The sequence below is a fragment of the Astatotilapia calliptera genome, chromosome 23 (genome assembly GCF_964374335.1).
Source record: "Astatotilapia calliptera chromosome 23, fAstCal68.1, whole genome shotgun sequence".
Taxonomy (NCBI): Eukaryota; Metazoa; Chordata; class Actinopteri; order Cichliformes; family Cichlidae; genus Astatotilapia; species Astatotilapia calliptera.
Window position 1 is genome coordinate 21436231 of NC_137443.1, and position 25095 is coordinate 21461325.

General features: G+C 39.8%; 1 protein-coding gene across 2 annotated transcripts in view; it reads left to right on the forward strand.

The window, feature by feature from the left end:
- The first annotated feature begins 5657 nt into the window (after nt 1-5657).
- The window catches only part of LOC113016477 (zinc finger protein GLI2-like), a 93901-nt gene continuing 74463 nt past the window's right edge, over nt 5658-25095 (forward strand). The window contains exons 1-2 of one of the 2 annotated variants that reach the window (XM_026159321.2): nt 5658-6096; nt 19544-19652. In XM_026159321.2, coding sequence (XP_026015106.1) covers nt 19553-19652 — 100 coding nt within the window. In that variant the 5' untranslated portion in view covers nt 5658-6096; nt 19544-19552. The remainder of the gene's footprint in view (nt 6097-19543; nt 19653-25095) is intronic. The other variant, XM_026159322.2, reaches the window with a different exon arrangement.

Genomic DNA, 25095 nt, shown 5'->3' on the forward strand with positions numbered 1-25095 from the left:
CTACATGAATAAAATTGAATAAAATTGAATGAAATTAGGCCAGGAAGTAAAGTTAATATCGAGGCTTGAAGGAGACATCAGACTGAACATGAGAGTAAGGAAAAGCAACAGTAGAACAGAGTGAGTGTCAGTAGGAAGGATATGGAAAACTAAGCACTGACCACACAACACTATCCTCATGAAATAAGGATAACAATGTTAACAGTGTCACTATGATCGTGAACAATGAAAAAGCAGGTACATTGTTACACAGGGAGTTAGCCCTGCTGTGTGCATTAATACTCTTTGTGAGTAAAACGAACAGTACAGTAAAGTAGTTGGCTGAGTTTAAGATAACAGTGTGAAAAGTTATTTAGTGTTTAAGGCGTTGAACATACAGTGAAGCTTTCTAAGTAGTGATGGGACGTTCTGTATCGAGGCTTCGGAGCGTGTGTCGAGTAATGGAGGGGGCGTTTCCGCGAAGCGCGTATCGAGGCTTGCTTCATTTATGGGAGAAGCTGAAAATGATGACGTCCGAAGCCTCGCTGCCCGGCTGTACCACGTGACTGGTTCATGAAGTGGTTCGAACTTTGCCGCGAGATATGACAGATATAAACCCCTCAGACTTCATTCAAAATGTGGGTGTTTGATGGAGAGTTGCGGTTAGAGAGAGTTTGGAGACCGTTTGGAGGTTTATGAGAGTGAGGAGAGAAAGTCAGGAGAGAATGGAGCCAGCTAAGAAGAGGAGGATGTCCTCCCCTGTGTGGGAACATTTTGATTTTATTCCTCCCAACAAGGTATGTAAATTTCTACAGAAGATGTATTTTCATAATACTGATGGTGCAATACAATTTATGTTGAGCTGTCTTGACTTTTGTACAAGGTGAAGTGTTTGCTATGTGCCAGGGAGCTGGGATATAACAACAACATCCATGCTTAGGCACTACAGAGCTTTGCATGAGAATAAGAGGAACACCGATTGTGGAGCAAGACCAGGTGAGCCATCAAATGTCATGATAATATAGCATGCAGTAATGTTACTAAATGATATAACAATATTATACAACTGTTATAAGTTACGTGTGTGATATTTATATTTGTGCTTTGTCTTTATTGTCTTTCCTCAGGAGAACAATCTCAAATAGATGAAGACCTGGTCAGCATGGTGATTGAGGACTCACAGCCATTTAGCATTGTGGAGGACAAAGGATTCAAAAGATTTGTTAAATCATTAAATCCTAGCTATGTTCTCCCCACTAAAAAGGTCATAAAAGCAGTGAAAATTTAGTTTTTACAGAATAAAATGTGAACAGGCAGGACTGAGGCTCCTCAGTCTGTAGCTGTCCATACCTCAACGTTACAAAAGCACAACTACTGTCCACACCCCAACCACACCTCACCTCACAGTAAATGATCATTTCCATTTCAAGCATTTCCAAATAATCATTTCCCATACTGCCAGTATAAATATACACAGTGTACTGCCATCACTACAATATACATGTTTTACACACTCCTTTTGTTGTTGACATTTACAGGCTGTGTGCAAAATGCCACACTCTTCAAATTCATGCCAACTAATATTTTTACGTCCAGTAGGTGTCCTACTAGAGCAAATGAAGCTTCATGAAGCTTCGCGTTGGGGTGAACCAATTGGATGAAAAGCTTCAGTGCTTCATGGGGCTTCATCTGCCCATCACTATTTCTAAGTATTTCTGAACATGAGCTGTAACCAGCAAATTGTTTCTGGGACACTGACATCTTCTCAGACTGTACTCTGTACCTGACAGACACCTCGCTACAAATGTAACCGCACATGAGGTCACTCTTGCCTGCAGTGTCTGTGATTGGCCTGTTCCGTATGATTGTTTCCTGACACACATTTCTGTTTTCTTCTACTGCCATTTTTCAAATGACCAGAAGACGCTGAATCAACTTGAACAGAGGAACACCAGCTCCAACTAGTGTCTTGATGGTGAAATGACAAATGTGAGCCAATTGTAAGTTTAAATCATAAATCATAACAGATAAAAATCTCATAATTATGCAAGGTCTGATGTAGGGCCCTCGGGGAAATAAACATTCTGGGTTTATCATGTTTACTTGTTATACGTTTTTACACATTAACACTTTTTAGTCAAAAAGCAATCTTTTTTTTACCATTTACCCCAAAATGTCTTTAAATCTTACTGTTAAGTCTCTTCAGTTAAGTATGTTTCCAGTGTTTTTGATGTGAATGATTCTTGTACATTTTAACAAAAAGCAAATTAAAAAGAAAATGTGCTCATGATATATTTGGCATTGTTTTGTAAACTGTATTTGATGAAGAAGTTTTAATAACCAACCAAACATTTTGAAAGTTTTTCATCTCATTTAGTTTTTTTAATGTTTCCTATCGCCAAATGTTGTATGTTCATACATCTGAACACTTTGGGAGAGCCCCTTCAGTATAAATGTCCAAACCTGTCTAGACCTGTTTTTACACTTACAGCCAGTAAAGAGCAGAGATGATCGACACATCTCCAGTGAACAGTTACATGTTCAGAGGCTGATGGACTAAAGCTGTGAACTTTGCCTCCTCCATCCACTATGACGCACTTCACTTTAAACCCCGAAAAGTCAGATTTCTTCCTGCTCTGGGGACGAGCACAGGAACGTCTGTGGAAGTCATCAGGATCAGGTGTGGAGATGGGAGGCAGATTTCTCACGCTCTACTTTAAACAAGAAAAGATATTCAATATTATTTTTGCTGTGAGGCAGGATTATCTCCATATGGAAGTGATACGAGTGATACATCACCTTTTTTTTTAACCGTCACGAACTGAGCTGCTTTATTTTCATTTAATTTGGCCGCACAGATGCAGTCGAGGATCAGACTGCAGATGGTCCAATTTTCTGCCAGGAGGTGACACCACATGTTTAACCCATCATAATTTATTATTTACAGTAATATGTATTATTATTAATATTATTATTATTAAAGCTAGCAGTAGTAAACAAGTAACTGGAGAACCGTGTGGTTCTTATAAAACTAAAGTTCTCAACACTCACCAGCAGGTGGAGATAATTTGATGAAATACAAAAACATCTCTGCTTTCTCTGCTTTTTGTCAGGTCCTCACACCTGGCTGCAGAGTAATCCGAGTACAACAGCTGATGGATGTTTCATTTCCCAGGAAGCATCTGGAGGACTGCGGAGGCTCATCAGTGGAGCTGTAATCAGTTAAGCTCAGGAGATTCCTCAGTGGAAGAGTTTTTATCTTCCATATATACATACAGAAGACATAAACTGCCATAAATAAAAAATAAATGCATTTAAAAGAAAAAAACATGAAATTCAACATAAATAATATTTTTAAATGGATGAAATTATAATGTATTATAAATGTATATTTTTATTTGATACAATTGTATTTTCTACTCTTTTAATTTCTCTATTAATGCACTTACTGTTTACCTACTAAAATACGGATTTATCTACACGAAACATAAATAGGTAGACGTAGATAGATTCAGACATTTTAATTTATTATCAATTATAACTGATAAAATTTTCAGTCACTTTTATTTCTTCAATTTTTTCATTCACTAAATAACTGAAATGTATTTAAAATGATTAGAAACATGACTTTATTTACAATATGTAAAAATATATTTCTGATTTGATCTGATTTCAGGCAGCAGATTTAGATTCATTTTTATTTAACATATTTAGTACTTAGTGTTGTAAGATGTACAAATATTTATTCTGTTTTTACTTTAGTTCGGTGATAAGCTGCAATAACGAGAGCTAAAGAATTGTGATTAGTTCATATCATGTCAATGGCTGAATGACAATAATGTTGAGTCTGAGTCTGATCAAATGTCTGTATGTGGACAAGAGTCGCCCAAAGTCATGCATAATCACATTTACCACATTTGGTGTAGGGAATTACTCGCTTTAGCCTTTTATCATCAATGAACAATAAGCTGAAGGACAGAAACACCATATATTCACCTTGTGTTTGTTGTAGTCACACAGTTTATCCACTGGGGGGCGCTGTCACAACACAAGTGTTGGTCACAGCATTTTGTAAAGATAAAATGAGTGTCCGTGAAGAACAGTCATGTTGAAGGACACGTGGGGTTCATACTTGTCTGTTTAAGGTCAGATACCTCAGCGCCTCTGCTTTACTTCCTGTTTGCTGTGTGTCAGTCATTTATAAAATTAATTAATACACTTTAATTTTTTTCTGTCTTTGCAGAAATCTCCATGTAATCCAAAACTGTCTGCATTCCTCCTAACTTTATATTTTTTTTCTATTAAAATGGTGTAAAACATGTAAGAATTATTGAATGTGTACTCTAATAATACTCAATACTATTAAAATATTAAAAGAAAATACAAATTTGCGTTATGATTGCATTATAAACTAAAATACTATTATTGTTGCTGTTATTCATATACAAAATACAGAATAGCAATAATGTTTAACAAATCAAACTGTGTGATTATAAAACACAGTACATCTTTAAAAATAGTAATAATTATTATTAAACAAAATAAAAAGTGTACACATAAAACAATTAGAGCCTCTGCTGGATAACAATACTACTACTACTACTATTAAGAGTAGCAATAAAATGAAATGTATAATAAAAAATAGTACATAATAATTATAATAGTCATTATCAATAAAGTACTAAATGCAAAAATAAAAATATGAATTCACTGTTAAGATGATTACACAATAATAAACCACTGTTGTCATCATTATTAATATATGTACAACATAGATTTGTTGTTACTGTTATGCCCAAGATTAAAGTCACAGTGATTTAACTTTAACTATATGATAATACAATAGTTTTATTTAATATTTCGGTGTCTTTTAATCAGAAAGTCATTTAAATTGATTAATTAAATAGTTAATTAATTATTAATCAATACATTCATTCATAATTATTTAATATCTGTGTGTCTTTGATATGAGAAGGTTATTTTATTTCATCTATGTTTAATTTTTTTTCTACTCCTTTACATTTGGCACGGAGCACATATACATTGATAATAAAGGGAAATTCTATTCTATTCTATTCTTCTATAATTATGTGTCTAACAAAGAGAAAGTCATTTCATTTATTTTGTTTATTTATTCACTACATTTTACTGTCTTCATGTTCATGCGTCTGTTATGAGCGACACTCGTCGTGCAGTGGAAGGCAGCCACCGCGAGGTGTCAGTATCACTCTGAAATGCACCTGTGCGTGTTCTCCTTCCGCTTACTGCGCTTTCAGGAAAACTAAGTTTAAGTAAAACTCTCAGTCAGGAGCCTGAGTCCAGCTTTGAAGACAGAACACACACACACAGTTAAATTAACACAGGCAGTTTTTTTAATCCTTCTTTTTCACAGAAACACTCGGAGTGTGTTTGAAATATTCACCTTTAAAAACTGAGATCGTGTTCGCAAACCTCAATTATGCGGAGACGCGCTGAGTGGCTTTAAATAGGACACACACACACACACACACACACACACACACACACACACACACACACACACACACACACACACACACACACACACACACACACAGTTTTGCACTAATATTAAACATCAAACTGATGAACTGACGGGGTAAAGTGAGCCGGTAATGCCTCTGAGGTAACCTGAATCTCTCTGTTTCAGTCTGAGTTATTGGGAAGTTCTGAGGTTTGCTGTGTGCGCGGAGTCAGAGTCACTCCTCTCCTCTGAGGTGATGAAGAGGAGGTCTGTCCGTCCCATCAGAGAGAGAGAGAGAGAGAGAGGGAGGAGAGAGAGAGGAGAGAGAGAGAGGGGAGGGCGGTGAAGCCATCCAGAGTGACGCTCCGCAGCATCCCCGGACAGGAAAAAAAGTTCCTCCTCTCTTCCAAACTTTGGCGTGGAGAGCTGATCGGAGTCTTCCTCTGCTGCTCCGAGTCCCACTCAGGCTGTGCGCTCGGACATCTTTCTGCGGATACTTTTCCACCCGAGGCGCGCACTCCTCCGCGTGTCTGCGTGCACCGCACATGGATTTCAAGCTTTGTGGGTCTTAGATGAGAGGAAAAGTTTGAGTGGAAGGACAGAAGGAGAGAGCAGAAGACTGAGGAGAAGGTCGGGTGAGTCTCCGCTGGTCGGCCATGTGCTTACGGAAACATTAGAAACTCCGAGCAGAGCGCAGTCTGCAACTTTTAAATCAGTTTAAATAATTGAGTTTAAATATCACACTTGCTTTATTTTCTATCAGTTATATTTTTTAAAATTAATTTCAGAGTATTTTTACTTAAATTTGCTTTAAAAAAATCATCTGATTTTAATACTTGATCGTTTTCTGGCACAAGAGGAGGTGAGAAACGGGAGAAGAAGACACTTTGGGAGCTTTTATTCCAGGTGATGTTTGAAGGTTTGCAAGGAAGCAGGAATTCCAGGAATGTGCAACCTGATATTTAAGATGCTCTCTGAGCTTTTCCTTTACATTACTGTCACTTTTTACAGCCTCAAAATCAGATGAATTTAAAAGCTGTTCTGATGGAGGCTTCCTGAAGGCCTCAGACAAACATGAGGCGCACTGACACCTCCTTTCCTCCCTCAGCTCCAGTCCACAGCAGATTTTTTTTTTTAATTTGAATCCTGAAAGGCCGGTTGCATTAATTTGCATCAGAAAAAAAAGTTTTAGTGCATTTCCATTGTGCAGGATGAAGAGTTCCAGCAGTCAGGGAGGAGGAGGAGGAGGAGGAGGAGGAGGAAGGGGTGCAGAGATGGGAGAAAATAATGGAGGGCCCCCCTTTATTCAGGATGACATGGGCATGGGCGACGGCGGACGGGGACGTCCACTTTCATCCTGACTGAGGCTGGAAGAAGTGAAAGAGAAAACTGGGGGAAAACGAGGGATTCGGGAAGGAGGAGGGGGGGAGAAAAAGATTGAGGCGAGCGAGAGAGGGGGGGAGAGAAACGCCCCGCTGTGAGGACTCAAAAGTCTCTTATCCCACAAAACAACAAGTCCGCAGCAATTACGCCGTGTGGCCCCGGGGCATCGCTCCTGGTGGGTTTCAGTGGGATGAAAAGCAGAGGAGGGAATTGGAGGGAGAGAAGCAGATTCACCGTTTAGCACAGAAAAAAACACACTGTGGACAACCTGACCTCTGTCCTAGGAAAGAGGGAGCCCCGAGAGCTGAAAAAAACACATTTGAGTGTTTAAAAGTGAAAAATGCCTGAAAAGAGACTTTTTTAATTGTCTGAACACCAAACTAAACACACAGATTTACAGCTCCTGCTTGTTTCAGACACAGAAAAAAAGTTCTTTCTCTTTTGAGAAAAGAAGCAAATCTTCCATCTTTGCATCCTGTATGATTTGAGCTTGAAACTTTTTGTTATTTTGAGCGAATATTTGCACCGGTTAGCAGCCGTCTTCAAAACGCTCAGATTCTCAGCTGCTGCAGATGTTTCCCACCTGAATCAAAGGTCACGCTCTAAAGTGAGAACAACATCCAGATGTGTCGCTAAAGCCGTTCACTGATGAGTCGGGAGTTGTTGTTTTGTTCCAGGATAATATTTGCTGCTTTCCTTCTTCCTAAATGAGAGCAATCTGAGCAGGACTTTTTTAGGAGTGTGTTGGAAAAATAAAATCAGTGTGTTGTGAATTAACTGAGATTAAAATGTTGAAAGTGCAGAGAAATCAGCAATGCAATGATTGTTTTTTTTGTAGGATTTAACAAGGGGCTGAAGGTGAAGATAAAGCCTGCTTCTCCTTCTGCCTCTCTCTGTCTCCTTTTGGGTTTCAGTCCAATTGAAACACTTCAGGAGTTTAAGGGAAAATAAATAAAGTCGTATAAAACCTAAAAGCCGCAGAGGAACTCAAAGATTTTCCCATCTTTATTAATTAAAGCTGACGTGAAGCTCCGTCCGCTGATTTTCTTTGGTGCTTTGACTTCATGTTGAAGGACTGAAGCAGTTCGGGCTGAAAAGGAACCGCGCTGATTCTCAGCTGTTCTAAACATCTGGATCTGTCGCTGAAGCTGAAATCTGTTTATTAACTGAAAGCGGTCGGCTTCTGTTTCACATATTTTTGCTAAAAGACCTGCTCTGTCATTTCTGCTTCATGAAAGCGGCACATGTTCAGGCTTTTTTGTGTCATTTTCCCCTGAAAACAGAAATCATTAAACAGATTCCAGCAGCTTCACCGACACGTCCACAACGTTCAGATACAGCATGTTTTTGCGCAGTCGGAGATTTATTTCTCTGTGCTTTAGAGAAAAACAAAAGGACTCCTGAGAGCAGATTTCAAAAGACCGAAAAAGAAACCGAGAGAAGAGAAACGTCCACGTCACAGGCCTTAGAAACTCTAATTAACCTGCACCTTCTTTCTGACCTAATAATCATTTCTACCCCTAATTTATCTGTAAATTTACTTAAAGCATTTGAACAGCCTTTCTTTGCCCCAAAGTCCCTAAAACCTTCTGAGATTGTACAGATTTTTGTGTCATTTTTCCCTGAAAATCACTACCTGACTCATCAATAAACAGCTTTACCTGCTTTTCTTGTCCCTTTAAGTTTATGGTGGCCTTTCCCCATAAATATGTCCACTTAGTTATCTTGATTCATCAGTCACATTAAACATTTAAAGCCAGAATGATGAAGAATCCGTGGACAGAGCTTCCTTTCAGTTTTTCCTTTCGGAGCTGTTTGGTGGTTTTTAGGCTGCAAGGACTTTGGAGGACGCTGATTAAACAGTCTGATGAACAATTCAAACCTTTGGTTTTTCGTTTGTTTTCGTTGCAGAGAAGAACTTGTTTTGGATGTGATCAGCTTCGCTCATGTTTTCAATAACCAGAAACGGACAATGTTTGGGTTTTAGATCGTTGTTCAGAGAAAATGAAACATCTTTTCAGTCTCTGAGAACTTGTCTCAGGCAACAGTTAACCCTCGAAAGGTAAACTGTGCTCAGGTTTTAGTTGACCCTCCTCTGCTCACTCTCTCTGCTGGTTTTAAGTGGCTGTTTGCTTTCCTTGCCGGCCCCAGCGGGTCAAACGAGGGGAGGATTATTCAGCCGCTCGTGGGGACAAGCTGCAGGAATAAAGAGTCTCTCAGTCGCTTTCAGATCTACAAACATTGACTCTGAAGCTCGCCCCGCTGCTCCTCCACGACACGAGAAAACTTCCTCCAACAGAGGAAACGCAGCCGTCACAGAACGTGTTGACAGCACGCACATGTAGAAAAACACTCGGAGGACCGGCAGAAATCAAAGGTTGCCGTGGTCCGCCGGGGGCCTGTAGTTCCTCCTCTTTGCTTTTCAGGATCAGCTTTGATGCTTCTTATAATTAACTCCTGCAGGGACAGCGAGCTGATCTGAAGGGCGGATGTGAAGGATGCTCCTCGCTGCGCGGATAGACACCCGCCATGACGCGCTGACACGTTAAGGAAACGCTGCATCCTTCCTCGCCTTAAAACGAGCTCTGAAAAGCTGCCAAACTACATCAGCTGACAGAAAAAACCACTTTCTTTTAAATACTTCTCCAACTTCTTTAACACATGGCGTCCCCGCAGGGCTTCTGGGATTCTTTAGCAATCAGTCACCCCTCAGTAGCGTTTGTACATGATTGCCGACCCCCCCGGACACGCCCAAAACTCTGAGACAGGAACCTGTGAGGGGTCGGGGATAGACTTCATCTCCCAGGAGGCTCTGCAGGTATCAGCTCTGCTCTGACCAAACGACCAAAAATCTCCTCTCAGGATGATGCCTGGTTCACATTCACTAAAGGCCCATTAGCTCTGAATAGATAAAAACTGATGAACTTTCCTATTTACTAATCATGTCTACTACGCAGCAAAAGCATCAGAAGGAGGTGTCAATTGAAACTCTTTGGGGAGAGCACTAAACATGCAGCACTTTGCACCGCTACCACATCAAACTCCAAACCGTGCAGTCGACACCATTTTAAAGGTCTTAAAGTTTGCAAATGTTGTCATTCAGCTTGTAGGATGGCAGTGATGTGCACCTTTACCGGCATATAAACTCAACAGCTCATCCTCGATCATTGGTTCAGCAGGAGCCGATTAAAGAGGCATTTACCCAACTACTTCTAGTTCTTCTTTAATACCGATACTTTGGATTCAGGTGCTTTTCAGTATATTGAGTAGAAAAGCGCTATGTGAGAACCAGTTCATTTACCATTTACCATATGATTAAGCTTTAATTCTTGCTGTGGCAGGGACACTTCTTATGTGTGTTATCACATCAGGATTGACTTAAAACAGCTTTCCTAACAAATACATAAAATAATAAGAATCTACTGAATCTGAATTTACTGTATTAGGAAACAAAAATGAATGATTCTGGGGACACAGAAGTGACAGAAACCAAAACTTATGAGGAGCAGAAGATTCATCAGTGTTGTAGCCGTTTACTGTTAGCTTGTCACTTCCACAGCTGGTCCGTCAGCTTATTGTCTCCCCAAAAACGGTTGTGTTGTGTTTTGTTAGGTTTGCTGCACTTTTCTGATGGCTGGTGTTTTCTTAAGCTGCAGTGCGTTACTTTCTCCTGTCACTGTGACGACACCTCCTCACACACAGAGTGCAGAAGTTAGACACTAGAAAAGTCAAATAAGAATAATCAAGTTGTCAAAAACATGTTATGTTACTGTTAGTGAAAGTGAACCTGACCAACAAAAGTTAAACCAAGCGTAAGGAGAGAGAAGCTGACAGGGAAACCATCATCATCATCAGCGTCGTCGTCTGAGTTTACCTTAAGCCTGCCATGACCACTGCTAACAGGTAATCTGTGCCTTTTAAAGATGCAGCAAAAGAGAAACTTATGTACATGAATAACCTTTTCCTGCTGTGATCTTTGTGGACATAAACCTGAAAGTTCATGTGGGTCAAAAGTTGCCTTCATAACACTTAAATAATTCAACTGTGAAGACTTTTCTCCTTTTTGGGAAAAACACACTGAATTTATTTAATCTGATTGGATTTACACTTCCACTTTTTTTTATTTAATAAAAAACATCTTTATGAAATGAGAAGCATCCACACACAAAACGAGTTCTTGTCTGAAGTTCACTGGATCCTTTTTAACATCCTGTCCTCCAGCTCTATTGCAGGTTGCTCTGGTCACACAGCAGTTTCCTCGCTATCATGTCACAGTATTGAACAGTTACTACTTCTAACACTAACTCTAAGAATGAAAATGTAAGAATGCAGTTTAAAAGAGTTCAGTAACAACATCTGGAGTCAAAATAAGGGTGCTGTTTCCATCAGTAGTATTTATTTATTTGGTTGGGTTGTCAACCTCAACATGACCGTTTATGGACAAATAAATTCAAATTCAAATTCAAATTCAAATTTTATTTGTCACACACACACAACCATACACAGTATGACATGGGGGTGAAATGCTTGTAGCTGTACAATGCCCGACCATTAAATGACAGAAGAAAAGTTTTACAATATTTACAATTTACTACAAAAATTTACAAATTAACTTCGGAATTTACAGTAAAGAATGTGCAGATAGCAGAAGAGATTATAAAGATAAGGATTATAAATTATAGGAATTATAGGATTATAGGAAATGTGTGGTGGTGCGTGTGGTGACGAGTGGGAGAGTCCAGTCCTACACCTGGTTCAGGCCCCGAATAGCCTGGGGGAAGAAGCTCCTCCTCATTCTCTCTGTTTTGGCCTTAAGGGAGCGGAAGCGCTTCCCAGACCTCAACAGTGAGAAGAGTCCATTGTTGGGATGGGAGAGGTCCATCATAATCTTCCTAGCTTTGGACTTGCACCGCTTGGTGTAGATGGACAGCAGGTCAGGGAGCTCTGATTGAATGATGCGTTCTGCCGAGCGCACCACCCTTTGCAGATCTCGTCTGTCCTGCTTGGTGCTGTTCCCAAACCAGGTGCAGATGTTTGACGTCAGGACGCTCTCGATGGTGCAGGAGTAGAAGTTCTTGAGCACCTTCAGTGGCAGATGGAAGTCTCTAAGTCTTCTGAGGAAGAAGAGACGCTGACGGGCTTTCTTAACCAGGGTGTTGATGTGACAGGACCATGACAGGTCCTGAGTGATGTGGACACCCAGGTATCGGAAACTGTCCACTCTCTCCACTGGCGTGCCACTGATGATGAGGGGTTTGTAGTTCCTCGCCTGCTTTGTAGTGAAGTCCACGATCAGCTCCTTAGTCTTGCTGATGTTTAGGAGGAGGTTATTCTCCTGGCACCAGGTCTCCAGGTTCCTAATCTCCTCCAGGTAGGCCGTCTCGACGTTGTCGGAGATCAGGCCCACAACAGCAGTGTCGTCAGCAAACTTGACAATGGAGGTGGTGTCGGATGTCAGAAAGTGCATTTGAGGATGAGGTGGGGATGGGTGTGGGTTGCAAAGCAGCTTGCAGATGCACAGACACTCGCTCAGCTTATAAGATAAGATAAGCAAAAAAAGGTGAATGATGTAAAAACTACTTAAAAGAAAGGAGCTCAGTTAAATAAAACATGAAGTAAAAATCAAATAAAGGAGCTCAATGAGTAAAAATGTAATTAAAATAAATAACTGCTCATTCAAAACAGCAAAAACAGACTTATTCAGACTCTAGTCAACAAAGAAATTATGATTCATCATTCAGGCTATGAGGCCTTTAGTTTGATGTAAATCTGTACTGCTGTAATATCCATGATATATCCAACCAAATCTGTGTTTGGTGTAGATAATGTAACTGTTATATTAGTTATTTATTGAGCTGTGCAGCAATTGTGTGTCACTATGGAAAATACTAGACCTGTTCCAGAATCACCAAAGTTTAGGATTTACTGTAGATCCACCCAGGCAGCGAGGAGGAAGTCTGCGGTCCAAAGTGAGGCTGTAAAACAGCAAGAGGCCGGGCTGTAGACGGACCATTTGGCTGGGGGTCAGGGATCAAAGCGATTGGTCAGCGTGGACTCGACGCCATCGGCACGCTCAGGCGGTCCTTCAGAGTGTAACCTAATAAAAAAGAGGCAGAGAAGAAGGAGAAGGGAGACACTTTAGGTGTTTTACTCACGGTAACGGGATTAAGTGTCAGGAATCAAACCTGAAACACGTGCAGGACTCAAGTAAACTGTGACTTGATCCAGTAATTTACCAAAACATTAGGGACACAGCAGTATTATTTTAAGCTGTGAATCATGCAAAGCTATTCAGTGGATCTATTTTGCAAATGAGCAGAATAGATCCACTGTAAGGCAGAACTGATAGATAATCCCTGCTCTGGAGACAGAACTATCAAACAGGATATCTGAGCATTTGTTTTTCAACTTTGATGTTTAATGTTTTTGGTATTACAATTAAAAATTAAAATTTCAGTTAATGTCAGCTGGAAGTGTCTGACCCTTTAAAATCCAGATTAATCATTTAAACGTAGGGAAAGAAGTGAGAACATCTAAGCTCTGCTTCTTTATCGAAATGAATGCAAATACATTCAATAACAATAAAACGGAATTTCTCACATGTACAAGCTGAAAGAAATATCTTCCTGATTAATCATCTAATTGATAAAGTAAATAACACATTAACCCTGTTTATGTGTTTCATTTTCACTTCTGTGTCTGAGATGACTGCGTGAGTTTTGTTATTATTGAATTATTGAGGAGATTTAGAAGACTAAAAATAAATAATAAAGAATTTCAAACAGAACAGGTAAGGAGAATACAAAACACCAGTCAGGTATCACAAAGCTCTACTGTCAAAAAACACAGATTAAAAATAATTCATACATTTTTTTTATTAGAAATATAGTATATTAAAATACAATTTTGAGTAAGATTAAAAGAAGAATTTCAAACTTGTGTTCTATAATATTCTTGTGTTATAAGTAAAACTAAATTATGGTTTAGTTAAGATAAACTGTTAGAATTAGAAAATCTATAAATATTTAAATTTGTATCAAATTGTAATAAAATATTATGAAATGGCAGTTTGTATTTATTTATAATAAATAAGCATTTTAATAAAAATGCCACAAAAAATGAAAAAGGTAACAAAACATGGGGACATCTTGGTAAATGAGTTTAAAAATTCTGGTTAAATGTCTCTAAAGTTTTATTTTGATATTTTAATTGGTAGCTTTACTTAAAACATTTTCCCAGGTACAGGCCCTCGTAGTGATGGGTTCAAATTTGATGCTTTTTAATTACATTTCCAGCATTTTTCAACAGTAGTACAGGAAATGGAAATATTTTAAATTTAATGGTTTAATGGTTGACAAACACATTTAGGCTCTACAAAGAAACTAAAACCAAAACTTCAGAGAGAGCCTTTTTGTTAAACTTTCAGTGCTCATATCACCATGTGGCACAGGCGGCTGGTCCAAACTCCTGGTTGTAGTGTATGAAACATCTCCTTCTTGGTGTATATGTATGATTTTTTTCGTACCTATTTAAAACATTTTCTTTCAGGTAAAATGTGGGTTTTATTTCCAGCTTTGAAATAACATGAGTGCTCTGAATTCCTACGAGCCTCGCAGAAAGCTCTGGGCTGCCTCAAAAACAACATAAAAGTGAGGTCAGGGCATGCCATGGCACTCAGGTGGGAGGCATCCATTCATCCCGCCGTGCTGCTTTCTCCTCTGAACTCGGCCGCCACATCTGTTTGCTGTTGGCGAGGGCAGGAGGAGATCAGCCACAGGATATTGAACATCCTCCTCTGAGGGGAATCTCACGGAGAAACATCCAGCCTGGCTGATGGTCCGAGTCTGTTTACCATCAGCTGAGGGACAAATGGGGGCCTCGCGGGGGACGTTTCCTCGGTATAAATCCACATGTCACCGTTAGCCTCTGTTTGTGCTTTCACACAGTAAACAACCACCCCTTCTATTTATTTTATTTTAGACTTGCCACCGACCCCGGCTTCTTTTACGGGATAGCTATTATTCAAGGGAGAATAGGTGTAGGCCCCAGCCATAAATTCCAGCAAGTGGCCCTTGGAAAAGGGGGTACCGCTCCGAGGAATTGACTGCGTGCTCTGTGATTTTACTCCACTGCGCTGTGACCTTTTGAGTCGAGACAGAGTCATTTGTTTGCCTGACAAGAGCTGCTCTAATAATTCAGGCAGACGCTGGCTGATGAGCCAAACTGTACTCGAGTACACCTAGAAAGGAGAGGCATTTGTTTCCCGGACGCAGGGAATACCCTTCCACTGCAGGCCCTTTGATTTCTAGAAGTCGTGGCCCTCCACAGGAGGAAGATATATCCTGTGTGTCAGCGGCTGTTAGTTAATTTACACAGTGGCAAAGGTGTTTCTCTCAGGTGACTTGCTTTGAAATTTCAGAGCGGAGGCAAGCACAGAAAGAAAAAAAAACACAGGTTGTGCAGACTGTGCATGATTGCACAGTTAAAAACTGTACGTTTGCGACCAGGAAAGCCATAAAAATTAAAGTCAGATGTGTTAGTTAAACAAACTGCTGTGTTTGTGATTTAGAGTGACGGGAAAAGGATGACTTGGCAGGATAAACAGCCGCTGATTTCCTCACAATGACTCTGCAGAAATCGGGGGAGGGACGCTCTGAAGCTGTTGTTCCGTTAAATAACCCCATTGCAGGGCTCTCTTTCTGAGCTTTTCCACTCAAATGAATCATTGTGAGGTTTTTGAAAAGACCGACAGACAACAGTGGGAGGCCACGCTTAATTACCTCACTGACTGAACTGTTGACTTGCTAACGTGGTTGTTAGATACTCCCACGAGTAAATTCACTGATGCTTTTGCTCACTGCCATGCTCGCCATTTAATTTTCACCATAGTTTACTTTGTAGACTTTTTGAGGAATTAAAAAAACAAACATATGTGACCTCCAGCTACACAACAGAAATCGTGCTAGATAACGTTATTAGCTAACTTTACTAGCTATAAGTTATTAGCTAGTAAAGCAAGTCAAGTTGATCGTATGTCTTTAGAGCTAAAGAGAAAAAATGGTAGGGTGCAAGCTCATCTTTTATCAAGAAAATTAGTGCTTTGGCAGTTCTTCAGCACTTCTTAGCCAATAAATAGCTGGCATCACCTGATGACTCCATCATGTCATCCAAATATGGCCACTTTTGCATTTACAGATGCTACTAAGCTAGCAAGAGATAGACCTGATATAAAAAATTAAATGGAAAAAAAGGATTTTGGTTAAAGTTTAGTGAGTGAAATTTTGGTATTTTATTAATCTGTCATTCAACACCAATTAGCTAACAAAGCTAGCAAGCATTAGCTGATAATGTCCCTTTTTTCCTAATATGGTCACTTTTGCAACTTGTGTCACTATGAAACGAACTAATTGTATCTTTGGAACTGCGCAGGGAAAAAAGTTCAGTTCAGGTTTTATTTAAGTGAAATTTGAATAAGTTATTAGTCTGATGCTCACAATTAATTAGCAGGTATATTTGTTTTACCAATCAAGTTAGGTGGTGTTAGCTGGTGACTGACAGACTAATGTGTTGAATCTATACTGTACGGACATTGTTAGCCCTCCTGAAACCCTACAGTGTTACATAGATCTAGATTAACCCGACATGCACGCCCCTGAAAGTGTAACTACACCTCAGGTTGGCGCAGCCTACAGCTACCATGCTGTCAGTTCCTCTTATGCATTTCTATTTCCTTTTTTTTAATGTATTGTTGAAAATTCTGAATCATGTTAGAAGTTTACATTATAAAATTAAATAACTGTCATATTTGTAAGTTTAGCAATTGGTATTTCTGCCTTTGTGTCTTTACAACAATTTCCCAAGTAATTAATCCCCTTTTTAGGCCAAGAACTGTGACTCTTAGAGACGAATGTTTTCTGAGAGGCCTACACAGCTAAATGTGTGAACAGTAAATGTTAAGCTTGACTAATAATGATTTGCGAGGACACATCAGAGGGCTGTAGGCGTGAAAGGCTGCCATTACGTGCCTCATTTATCACCTCAACTAAAAGAGGTTTGTGTGTGGTGAGGAGCTTCCCATGAGGCTCCACTGCTGTCCTCTCACACCTGTTACACTGATTCATCCTGAAGACAGCAGGCACACCTGTCAGTCAGACTACCTGCTTTTTCACTAGAGGCAGTAAATTGACTTTTGGTCACTGACAAACTCAGTGAACTGAAGGTTTATCAAAGTCTGCAACCTACAGCAGCCAGATTGTTGTTGGAGCCAAAAGGTCAGAGGTCTGTCTTCTGAAACTGCCACTAAATCATTAAAAAGATACAGAAGATATTATACATGGGGCAGGACCAAAGACTCTATTAGGGACCAAATCTGCATATGTCAGTTTACCATGTAAAAACATTAGGGTTTTCAGAAAATGTACTTTAGTGGAAATAATCAGAATCAGAATACTTTATTAATCCCTCAAGAAATTATGTGGGTTACAGTTGCTCCAAAACAGTAACAGAACTACAATGCAATACTGCAATACTGCAATACTGCAATGTAAAAAGCTTACAAGCAAAAGACTTAAAACAACTTACAGTATATACATTTAATGATAAAGTTAATCTTATTTTATTTTAATTATTTTATCTTATTTTATTTTATTTTTTAATTTTTATTTATTAACAGTGCATTTTAGCACTGAAAAAAATCAGCAATTTTAAGTTGTCAGAAAAACATTATGAACCTGAATAATTAAGCTGAGAGAATTTTTCATTGGTTTCTTTACACGACTTTCAGTCAATTCTTGATACGTAGACTCATTTAAAAAAAAAAACTGAATTAATCCAAAGATTTGTTGTGGTTTTGATGCAAGCTAGTCCTGAACTAGCATTTCTACTGTGATACGGTTTTGCTAATAAAATAAGCAAATATACTAATATTAATAAGCTATACCATTTAGCCAGCTAACTGTCAGTTAGCCTCACCAGTCTAGCGACGTTTAGTGCATAACATCATCTGATAAAGTAATTTGAAAATGAAGTTATTTAACTTATATTGCTTTGTTTTATATTAAAAGACCAAAAATGTCTTTTTAGAACGATATACCAGCATAGTACTAACTGATTACCTGTTTTGGCTCTTGTTGAGTAGGTGGCATGTGGCAAACTCTTATCAGGTTTCTAAATTTATAAACAACTTAAATGATCAGATGTCTGTGTAATTAATTTACACTGACCCTCTTTCGTGTCATGTAAATCGCTTTCTATCCGTATTTTCATCTTTAAATGCATGGGATTGTTGCCAGTGGTGCCCATTGTTTGACACCAGATTTACTTCTGCTGGTTTTGGATCCAGTCCAATCTGATCTGCCAGGCTTATTAAAGAAACAGAAGGAGGAAATCAGGTTCCCAGATGTTTAGTTTTTTCCTCCTTAAAGGAAAATCCCAGTCACACTATAGAAGCTGAATTAAGAGTCCTCTTCATCTCCATCTCAGCTTTGAAGATAAAGTTGTATTGTTCCAACTTTTTAAACCACGCAGCAGCTCTGAATAGCAGTGGTGGAAAGGTCAGTAGTCAAATAAACTTTGATGACATGCGAGCTAAGACCCCCACCTCCTTATCCTCTAACCCCTTTAACCCACAAACTGACCCCCATGGTGACCCCCGAGTCCCCCCTTCCTTGTGGCAGTGGAGCAGATTGAGTCGTGAATAGCGAGAGTTTGCGAAAAGACAAAAATCTCGTGAAGTGAGCTGCTGCTCATCGTAAAATCCTCTGACATGTTTGCTTGGTGCTCTGTGAGATTATCTCACCCCTTCGTGGGTGACTAACGAATGGTGCTTGGCTTTGAGCCAATCACAGCACCAAGTGGAACTAGCTGATGGTTTATGTTCAGATTTTATAGCAGCACCTTCATTCACAGATCATTCACAACTTTTTCTTCTTCAAGGAAATATTTGATGATATTTCCCCAAATTCACGAAACTATAGATGATATAGTGAGCTTTGATTTGTGTATTACGATCACTTCTTGCAGTCCAACACAGTTTAATTCCAACTACGGGTTAAGAGACTCAGTGAAGAGTCAGAAGTCAAAGAACTGTATTGTTTGACTGATGCATTTCGGCGTACAGCCCTGTCAGGGTCATCGATGGAGGTCCATAAGTTACAGTGTGTTGGCTGCACAGTGCGTTTGTGCATTTGCCCCCCTCAGAATAATTTTTTCCATATAATTATAAATGTACTGTCCAACCAAAATGCTGGCAAAGCTTTAAGGTGCTGAAAAAACATCTTCAGAAATTAAGAGTCCAGAGTTTTTTGAATGGGTTATCTTTCAAATAATATCTTATATGTCGATTTGTGCTGATTTTAAAGTGAAATTTCTGCTTGGAGGTGGAAACTTCATAAAAAAAGAGGTTGATATTAACAGAACCATAACAGAACTTGGTTATGTTGGTCGATGTAAAGAGGTTAACTTGTTAGACATGTATTAAAACTACTTTAAAAGATTTATTTAATATAGCTGCTGTTCCATTTTGAGGTCTTGGCCTAAAAAGGCTCTCTTTGGGTATTTTTCAGGAACCTCTAAGTACTCTTAAGTGCTTCCAGAGTGTTTGTGGAGTGTCCTTTTCCTGGCCTAAATGAACACTTTCTTTCGAGTGTGCTCAACTTGGTCGGCTCTAACACCTCTTTTTGTCTCCTCTTGCTTTTGCAGCTCTCGACCATGGAGACTTCACCACAGAGAGCCACAGATAAAAAAGACAAAATGGACGGTAGCGGATTCACCGACCTCCCAAAGAAACCCTCACCCTCAGAGACCAGAGGTAAGGCACTTCTTAAAACTTTCTCCTTAAACCAGTGACTGAATTTGAGTTTGGAGCCCAGCATCAGGCCTGGCCACGCTGTGAACCGAGGTCTCCCAAGTGTTCAGCCAGGGGGCAAAGAGGGGAGCAAACCAAGTGATGAAATATACATTTCAAAGACAAGGCGCCAACTAGGGAGCTGATGCTCGTGGCTCTCCTTAGATACTAGCAGCAGTCAGAGGTGACTTACAGTAGATGTCTGATAGGAATCCTAAGTAGACAATGCTCAGATGAGCATCATTAATGGGCATCAAGGCCCAGTGTCTACAGTCAAGGAGTGTGGCACCATTTGTAAACGCTGATGAGTGGATAACAAGAGAGGTGGTGGTGGTGGGGAGGGGGTGTTGGGGCAGGTGAATGTTTGTGTTGTTGAACTAAATGAAGAGTAGCACCGATGCTGTCTCACAAGGGAGGGACAGACAGAAAGAGAGAACCCATGTTTTAAAGATGTCAGCGAACGTGTGATGAAAGCTTGGCATAATGAGGCTCAAAGACCTTGTTCTTACCTCCAGAGTATAAAGGCAAAAAAAAAAAGTGGAGCTGACGACACGGAGCTTCAGAGATCGACAAAGATGCAAGCCGATGGGCTGGCTTTGAAATGCAAATTAAACGTGTGATTTAGTGACATTTTTACTCATTCATGAAGGACTTGGTGGCCTGCCATTATAAAGAAACACTCATTAACTGGTAAAGAGGCGACAAAGCTGGCAACGCGGCCCAAAAGTCAGCACCTCGCCAAATCACAAAGGATTTTCTAGTTAGTACAACTTGTATTTTGTCAAGTTTTATTGGATATTATAACTCAGTGTGTTGTTTGAATAGAGACGTAGAGGAAATGGAGTTGGTTTCCTATCATTTTCCAACAGTTAATCTTTAATAATTCAATGAATTAAGTGTTTAACCTGCCTGTGCCTTACCTTTCACAGTGTTTTTGCAACTATATGGACTTGATAAAGCCCATTCAGAAAATGGGCTTTATTTGTACTCATGTGATTATCAGGAATAATTTGATGAAATTAATAATAATGATTAGTTAAACCAGTTTAAACCACAAATCCGAGGTCAAACTGAAAGCCTTGGTCACGCCAACCTTATTGCAGTGAATGTGGGTTAAACTACAAACTAGAACTAAGCACAAAACCTTTTGTGCAAGTTTTTTCTATCAGGAAACTCAACAGTAAGTTAATTGTTGTGTTTGTATTGTATTACTTATTTCGTACGTCTTATATTTTAACACAACACAACCTAAAACTGGATGGGGTCAAGAGGTAGAGGAGGTTGTCCGGTAATCGTATTTTGAAGGATGGTGGTTCGATCCCCAACTTCTCTGTGCGTGTTAAAGTATCTTTGGGCAAAATACTGAACCTCGAGTTGCTCCTGTCTGAGTGACTATTAGGTCCTGAGTGACATCCGGAAAATATTTACTGAGCTCATAATTAATGTGAGAAGTAGGCTCACGTTCCTATAGACGTCTAATAATGAGACTTCTGTTTGCAGTCACATCCTGTTGGATGAAAGCAGAATCACTGCACTTCACTTTTGTCTTATAATATAATGTGGATCTGCTAATAACTCATAAACCACAGTCTATGCTCAGCCTGTATTAATGTGTACAGGTCCCTGCAGGAAGACTGGATATGAGCAAAGATGAGTGAGTTAGGATGAGGTGATAGCTGGACATTTTTACTAGCCAGATTGTTTTTTTTTGTTGTTTTTTTTTTTTTTTTTTGGGGGGGGGGGGGGGGGGGGTCCCATTAATGCATAAAATCAATCAATATTTTCATTTTAATTATATTTATATAAAATTATTCAGCCTTGTTACAGTTCCACTTTGCTAACTTTCTTTTAGAGCTTAAAGTAACTGAGATTTGCAGAGACGTTCAATTATTACCTCAAATCTTGGTTTCACTGGCCATAGAAACGTGAGCCATTTTACCCAGACTGTATAAAACAGATTGAATGAGTTAGTATAGCTACAGGTTTAGATATGAAATTGGAAATCATCTTTTGGCTTTTCGAATTGGGGGGTCTCTACTCTCACCTCCACACTCCTGCCTTTCCTTCTCTCTCACTATCTCCTAACATGCCTCTCCCCTCTCCTCTTCCTCTGTCTTCGACCGACAGTAGTACAGTTTCCAACCTCCAACAGCAGCAGAGGCAGTTATTAACTGAATCAGCTTATACTGGCGTTCAACTTCATCTTATAAGACAAGCCATTTTATCTCATGAATCTTTAGGGTCCAACTCCCTAAAAACCTGCTTTCTTCTGACTGGCTGACTACAGAAGTAAAAATAACAATGGTTACTTTTAGATACATGTATCTGCTTTTCTGAAGCTTCAGTGATGTTTAATCCAACGTTGTATTAATGACAGAAAATAAGGAAAAGAAGAAGATGAAATTGTGTGAGTACCTTCAGCTGAGCCACATTTAAACTACATGAACCACCTGCTGAGGTATTTTCATGATGAATGTCTCGTGAAGTGACATGAGAGGCAGAAAGAGATGCATGTTTTAAAGATGTCAGTGAACGTGTGATGAAAGCTCTCGATAATGAGGTTAAAAGACCTTGTTCTTACCGCCAGTGTATAAAAGGGATGAAAAAAAAAAGGCCTGGTGGAGCAGCTCTGACGTGGATGCAGAGTGGGCCGCGTTTGAAATGTAAATACAGCCAGTGATTTGGTGACATTTCTTCTCTTTATTAATGGAGAACTTGGTGGCCTGCCACAATGATGAAGAAATACAGCTTTAATTGTTCATATGAGACTACATGTTGGGTTCAAGTGAATGGCGCTCCATTTCTGGACGTGGACTTCTTTAATATTTTAATAAAACCACACGCTTTCTTCTTATGGCCAACACTTGGACACACATTTTTACACACTGGGTATACCCTTAGCCTATTCTTTCAACATGTAGGGTAGGCATCTGGGCACTTAAGGAAACGTACTCTCGGACTTTCACCCAGGAGACTGGGGATCGTACTGCATGTCAGACCCAGAAACTGAAAGTAAAAACATGAACATAGCCACTGTGACATTACTGCTTTTTTTAAGCATATTTGATGAAAGACTGCAGTTCTCAGCGAGTTCCCAGCTAACAGTACCTAGCTTAGTTGGCAGTTCATTATCCCATAAATAAAACTACAATGATAATCTATAATTCCAATATGTCCAGATTTTAACTGTGGACTGTGAGTATAAAAACAGGACATTTCTGATACATGGCGATTCATCTAAAGTGAAAAAACAACAACTAGGAGCTTTTACCAACCACACAAATCACCACTTCAAGCCCGACCAATTAAACAGCCATCAGTCGTAAGAGGAAAGGTGAATAGTTGCGGCACCAGAAACCTCTTTACAATTGCTAGCGCGGATGCTGTGCCAGCCTGTAGTTTGCAAACCTAACAAGTGGAACATTTTGTGTTCCACTTTTCGGTTTCATTACAACTCAGAGACCAGTTGGCAAGTGTTTCTAGACAAGTTGACATCTTCTGTGCAAACTATAGCAACCGTAGCAATCTACTACCGACAGAAGCAAATAGTGCCGCACCGTATCCCTCTTTGGAATCAATTTCAGTATGTGACTGCTAGCAACCTGTCACCAACCAATTCAGGAAAAAAACATTTTTCCCTCATGACCAGTGGTTGCCAGATAGTTGCGAATTGATCTCTAGGCCTGTGTGACTGAGGTCATTATTATTTTGTTGACATTTACAACAAAAACGACATCACATCTACTGGTACAAGCTCCAATTTGATTTTAGTCACCTCCAGCATTTTGCTGTTGCCACAAAAGCACCATAAGAATAGAATAGAATAGAATAGAATAGAATAGAATAGAATAGAATCGAGTAGACTTGCTCATTATTGTCATTGTAAATGTACAACAGAATGGTAACTGCAAGTATAAATGGATGTGGCTGTGTGATGACATCAACACTGGTGCTCAAAGCAATGGGGTCTTAAGAAAGCTGTAAAACTCAACATACTTCATTGTTAATGAGAAAAGCCAAATTTATGTCCTATTTCTTTGCATTTTTAATTTTTTAGAGCCACCCACTGGGCCAGATTGTATTTGGCCCAGTGGGTATTTGACATCCCTGCTCTAAAATGTCTTTTGATTATTATTATTTTTTGTTCAAAGATCTGTCAGATTAAAGTCTTAAATAGAGAAAATCGACTTTGAGTCTTCGAGAAAGATTACTGGTACAGCTGCAGTTTGCTGCAGAAAAATGAAAGAGAAGCTCCATTTTTCATCCAGAATAAGCCCGCTTTGCATGAACTCCTCTGACCCTCAACACAGCTTTAGCTGAACTTTAATAAGCCTGCACTATTGTATATTTATATGTAGCCATTTTTAATCTTCTTCCTACCTAAAATAAAACGTCTCTCCATAACTCTTCCTCCCTATCAGCCTCGTGTTTTAATCTTAAATAAACAAGAAGCTTCGATTCTCCAGCCCGCTGCCCGTCTCCACCAATCAGATATCCAGCCTCGGTGCTAAAAACCACAACCGTCTGCCACTGCGTCGGGACAGAGCAATTACTTATCGTGGTAATATGCATTATTATTCCTGTTGCCAGCTCCTGATAAGTCAATATGCAGCATGAGAGGGAGGCAGATGAGCCGAGGTCCTTGAACCTGAGAGCGTATTTCCAAACAAAGCTCGGAAAAGTGGAGGATATACGGCTGCTGTTCGGCGTCTTTTATTGGCAGCGTATGCTTTACTGCTGTCTGCAGCATTCCTGTCACCTAAGTCATGCCCACCTCTGAGCCTCGGCTCCATAACAGCCCGCCCTGCTTTATATTCCCGTCCCGCGTTATTTATTTAGAACAATTTCCTCTCTATCAAAGGACATGGCTAATGCCGAGTTTTAATATGTTATTTACACATAAAAACAAGCTATTTACAGCCGCGTACGGGTGCAGAAGGGAGGAAAATGAATGGGCCCCCGCGCTCCCTCTCCGATCTGTTATATCACAGTTTAACAATCTGGATTGCTAATAGAACCATTTATCATGGAGCGGTCATTTATTTTACGTGAGCGGCCCGGGTCCCGTTCCCAGAGGCCTATGGAAATGGGGTGCGCATATAATGAAGCTCAAGTGAGAGTCACTTTGTTTAAAAAGTGGGGACGCCACGCTCCGAGTCAATTAGGATGGACCCAGGTGCTCCAGACGCTCCTATCTGCTCTGTTTGATGATCCGCCCTACCCCCTCGCCTTCCCCTTCAGGAGATTTGTTTTTTTTAGAGTGAAACATAAAATAAAACTCTGGCATGGCGGCTTCTGGACCAAAGTTTGCTGTCATTTACCAACACTCGGCCCCAGCAGCGGGGTTTTAAATAATTTTAAAAAATCTGAACTCCCCTCTCCTCGCCTGGCCGAGCCCGAGGCTCTG